Source organism: Myotis davidii, unplaced genomic scaffold (genome assembly GCF_000327345.1).
Source record: "Myotis davidii unplaced genomic scaffold, ASM32734v1 scaffold317, whole genome shotgun sequence".
In the NCBI taxonomy this organism is placed as follows: Eukaryota; Metazoa; Chordata; class Mammalia; order Chiroptera; family Vespertilionidae; genus Myotis; species Myotis davidii.
The window spans coordinates 1,363,112-1,368,453 of NW_006288994.1; the positions used below are offsets into that span (position 1 = coordinate 1,363,112).

At 39.0% G+C, this 5,342-nt stretch overlaps 1 protein-coding gene across 1 annotated transcript in view; it reads right to left on the minus strand.

Annotated features, from left to right (window-relative positions):
- Window positions 1-5,342, minus strand: part of SLC26A7 (solute carrier family 26 (anion exchanger), member 7) — a 46,774-nt gene that overhangs the window by 5,966 nt on the left and 35,466 nt on the right. Inside the window, exons 15-16 of the mRNA XM_015562294.1 lie at window positions 3,128-3,176; window positions 1,629-1,749 (exon numbers count right to left, since the gene is read on the minus strand). Of these exons, the coding sequence (XP_015417780.1) occupies window positions 1,629-1,749; window positions 3,128-3,176 (170 nt within the window). The remainder of the gene's footprint in view (window positions 1-1,628; window positions 1,750-3,127; window positions 3,177-5,342) is intronic.

A 5,342-nucleotide genomic window follows, 5' to 3' on the forward strand; every position in this document is an offset into this window, starting at 1 on the left:
ATAGGATACCACAATTAACGCAGGATCGCTGGCAAGAGGAAACAACAAAGGTTTCAGGAGCGAGGACAATTTCCAGCAAAAAGAAGCAATTTTTATGTCAGACCAGCAGAGGGCGGTATTGCTGCACAGTCGGGCATACCCTGGAAAGCTGCAAGAGACTGTCCTAGCAAAGAGGAATGACTGCATCAGGGCATTTTACCTTTAAAACAAATACATTGTCTGCTGACATTTTCCACTTCGTTTAATGAAAACTTTTTTAAAAATTACCTTTTCTTCCCTATAAGATTTATATAAAATTGTTCTCAACCTTCTTTTATTGGAAGTTAAGGACCCATTTATAAGAGTGATGAAAACAGCTGACTAATATTTGTACAATTGTGCAATTCATGGACTCTCGAAATCCCACCCCTGAATGGTAAGTTGAGAACCCCACTATACTTGAAACCAAGTTGGATTGGCCTACTTCCATTTTCAGGATCCATCAAGATGAGAGAACCTAAATGATGTGCTTGCCACACTGTAAGATCTTACTTTATTTAAGTCCAAGAAAAGCTCAAATAGGAACAAGGCATTGAAGGCCCTGATCTTAAACTCACCCAGACAAAAATCAGCCCAGCAGTGCCAGTAAATCTAGAAGTTTTAGTAACTGTAGGATGGATTTCGTTACATAATAGTGACGTATCGTACACATAAAATAGAAAGCAGCAATTAAACACATTCTAAGATTATGCGTGATACATCCAAAAATTTCCCTTGTATTCTTGTAGCAATAGCCAGGTCTGTGTTAGAACGGCAGACTAGGAGATATATTGCTCTGAGCATGAACACACACACAAACAATGAAACAAATAATGAATACATGAACTGAGGGTTGGCCATGGAATACATGGTTCCTGCTTTTATAAGGTAAAATGATTAAGTCAAGGTGACCTGACAGTGTTTGACTTTCTCTGAAGCTCAGTAAAGCACAAACACAGTGCCATGGGTGGTGTGTGGATGCTGATAGACATAATCTATAGTTAGTTGACCTCTCCAGTGTCCTAAGTATAAAAATAAATAGAAGTCTTTCCATTTCCTTCAACCTCTAACTCCTAGGAGAATGTTTCTTATGCTAAAGTAGCTAAGAAAGCAATCCAGGAAATGTTATTAAAAAGCAGAAGAGCATGGATGAACCCAGAGAACATTGTGCTAAGCGAAATAAGCCAGTCAGAGAAAGATAAATATCACATGCTCTCACTCATTTGTAGACTATAATAAACAACATAACTTGATGAACAAAAACAGATCCAGAGACAGAGAAGCATCAATCAGACCGTCAAGCCTCAGAGGGATATGGACACATGTAATACCCTAATCAATAAATAATTAAAATAAATAGCGGAAGAAATTCACCCTGAAGAGACTCTGTGGCCCTTTACCGTGACCTTCTTTCAGGGTGGCTGCAACAAAGACATATCCTAGTTGCAATGACATTATTTCCATTTTAAGAAATAACTATTGCCTCGAGGTCTATGTCCTTTGGAGAGAGTAGGTGAGGTGAGAATTGAAACAAGCGGAGTCAAGACCACAGAGCTGAGGGTCGAAGGTGGAAACCCTGTTACTGAAGGGAAAGGAAGTTCTCAGTCCACACACACCGTGTCCATACCTCAACCAGCACGGAGACGCCAGAAGAGTCAAAAAGGGCCAACCCGCTGCAGTCCAGGACTACGGAGCATGTCCTCTCCTCTGGGCGGGGCTGTGACGCCTCTTCTGTGGGAGGAACATAGTAGGACTTGGGTTAGGACGATTCTGCGAGATTTCTGCTGCTGATTTTGTTGAAAAGTGGCACAGTAACAGCGGCCTCATGTTTCATGAGACTAATTCCAAACACTTTTTAATCTTCACATTTTCAATTGATGGCTCATTATTTCCAAAATCTTTGCTTTTGTGTTATTCAGAGGCTATTTCAGGTAGTTACTGTGTGACTCAGAGAAGAAGATGGGGGAGAGGCTAACTACCAGTGTCATTCCGCGGATAGAGGGACTGAAGCTCAGGAGTTTAACAATCTTTTTGATAAAAGATCTGGCCAGTTAGTGCCAACGGACTAGAACCCAAGCCTGAAGCCATTCTGCATAGGACGCCTTTCCACAACCTCACGGTTTCCTTCCTGGGGGCGGCCAGAGGGAGAGCCCTGTTTTGTTGTGCCTGGAGCTTACACAATTTTGGAGTCAGACTTTTAAGGGAAATATTCATCCTGGAAGCTGGTCTGCTGGCCTTGGGAAGGCTCTGAAGGAGGGGCCCTGAAAACTAGGTTTCAGTGGGTTCCTGGGAAATCTGCCTCTGAAAGCACCTGCTGGGAAAATAAACATTTCTGCATAGGAGTTCATGGCGTTTTGTCACTGATGTCCTAAGGGCCACACTTTCCTTGTGGGGAATGACATACTTCCAGAACAATGACAGGCCCCATCCGAGGTCCCTCTAAGGCAGCAGTTCTCAACCTGTGGGTCGCGACCCCTTTGGTGGTGGAACGACCCTTTCACAGGGGTTGCCTAAGACCATCCTGCATATCAGGTATTTACATTACGATTCATAACAGTAGCAACATTACAGTTGTTTGTTAAAGATTTACCAGCACATTACTGCTTAAAGTGGATACTATAGTTAAACATAAAGAAAATAATTAGTAATTTTAAAAAAAACAAATGGCTTTGATTATATAAATGGCTTACTCTACTGACATCTTTAGCAACGGTTCTTAAAATGACAGTGATGACACAATTTGTTACCAAAATCAGTCAAGTTCTTTTTATTCATGTACTTATATAGCTCTGTTCTTAACAAAAGGCATGTCTTTTACAACACAGTACGTATTTCAAAATAAACTACAACCTAAAATTCATAGTCCAAAAATTTATGTAGAAAAGTTATTAGAGAAGGACCGAGCAGGGAAAGGCGGAGAAGAACAGAAGGAGAAAGTGGGAGGAAGGAGGAAGAAGAGATAAAGAATGGAGGGAAAGGAAGATGGGGAGGAGTGAAAAAGGAGTAGGTCAGAGGAGGGAGGCAGAGAGAGAGGAAAAGGGGAAGAAGATATCATTCTCTGGTCTATATTCAAGTCAGAACACTTTATTTAAAAAAAAAACTGACTCACCAATGCAATTGCCATTGGACAGAGAATTGAGCAATGAGTTTTGTTCACACTGAAATGAAAACAAATATAAAGAATAAGGACATTTCAAAAATTAATTTCTTTCCCTGAAAAAAAGTATATCATTCTTTTCTCCATAAGTAACAAAACACTAGTCTTCAATATGTATTTTCCATAGTCTGTTTATTTCAGAATGATAAATACAATAAACTGGAATAATGAAATGATAATTAGCTCTAAGTATAAGTTTGTCCAGTAGATAAATTGTGTTATCAACTCAGACTATCTTGTTTACAATATTTTATGCAAGACTAAGTTTGTTTTGATTTTGACCAGGAATTAAATATTTTTGTGTGCTTTCATATAGCATATCCAATCAGAAGTAACCTCATTAACACAGCATTCTTTGAGAGAGAGTCACTAACCATATATTTCATATTATACAAAAGTTAACTGTTCATCAGACGATCCATGGACATGTCTGAGAAACATTCCTGATTTATGGAAATTCTAAAGAAATAAAATGACTCTATTTTACAATTAAACTTAACATTGACTATAAATGATGCCCTAAAGGGATAGCATGCTAGCCACTTCTCAAAAAAATGTATTACTAATTATTGCTATTACCGTTAATGGTGACAATGGATATTTCTTGAGTATTTACTATATTCCAAGGACTTTACATTAATCATTTAAAGTTACTAATCTCATTTTTATAAAAAATTGAAAATGTTCTAAATTTTGGAAAGTTTAAAAATAACTTGGCCGAAGTGACAAAGCTAAACCTGAGTTCATGCTTGTACATCCTGAACCCCATGCTACAAACTGCTGAATTATGTTCCCTCCCATGAAATCAGTTTGCATCTTACAGTCTGACTTCAGAAGATCACATGATTTTCCCTTCTAGAAACTCAGTGGTGTAGCTTATATATTTTAAGTTTGGCTCAGACAGGTATGAAGTAACTTCCACCAGGTTATTTTAAATTGTGGGGCTGGTGATGATTGTTAGCCCAGTGGTCGGCAACATAGCCAAATATCAACAGTACTTCTTCAAAATAGACTCGCCCAGGCCGAAAACCGACTTCTGCGCATGGGCCACGGAGTTTCAATCCCACTGTACGTACACACCGCACGTGGTATTTTGTGGAAGAGCCACACTCAAGGGGCCAAAGAGCTGCATGTGGCTCGTGAGCCGCAGTTTGCTGACCAATGAGGTAGCCCAATAAAAGACATTTATGAATGTACGTTTCCTTTTATAGGTCTTAACAGTGCCCTTTCTGAAATCTTCCATGTCAAAATATTCTGAATAATTTATGTAAATACTCCAACCACCAAGAGGCAAATAGTGACTCCACACTCCTGAAGGATACACTGCACTTAGAGATTTGGTTCCAAAGGGGACAGTATGGCAACGGGGGAGATAGAGTATAGCTTTAGAGTGGAGAAGCCTGACAAATACTACCTCACCCAGGTGACAAGGTCATCAACACCAATATTATAACTCATGTTGGGAGTCTGTACCCTAGATATAATGTAATAAAAATGGAACTTCACCTCCATAGTTTTCCTTCCCAAATTTATATTCCCAGGCCTACAGTCCGAAGAATACCACATAAGTCCAATAGAGGGAAATTCTACAAAACACCTGACCAGTACTACTCAAAACCATCAAAGTCATAAAAAAAAAAGACTCTATGAAACTGTCACATCCAAGAGGAACCAAAGGAGACAGGACAACTAAATGTAATGTGATATTCTGGATGGAATCCTAGAACAGAAAAAAATTACATTAGGTAAAACTAATAAAACCTGAATAAAGCATGGACTTTAATAATAATAATGTATCCATACTGGTTCCTTGGTTGCAACAAATATGCCACACTAATGAAAGAGGAAATTGTGTGGTGTAGGGTACATAGAAACTATACTAATGTAAGTGATTTTTTAATTGATTCTTCTCAAGATTATAGTACCTAGTACGCATGTCCATTAGATATATTCTGAATGAAAGTACATATGAGTTAATAAATGAATGAATCTACACTAATAAAAGAGAAACATGGTAATTGGCATACGACCGCTACCCTTTTCATTGGCTAATCAGCGAGATATGCAAATTAACTGTCAACCAAGATGGCAGCCAGCAGCCAGGCAGCTTGAAACTAATATGAGGCTTGCTTGCTTCAGTGACGGAGGAAACCAACGTTCCCCGCCT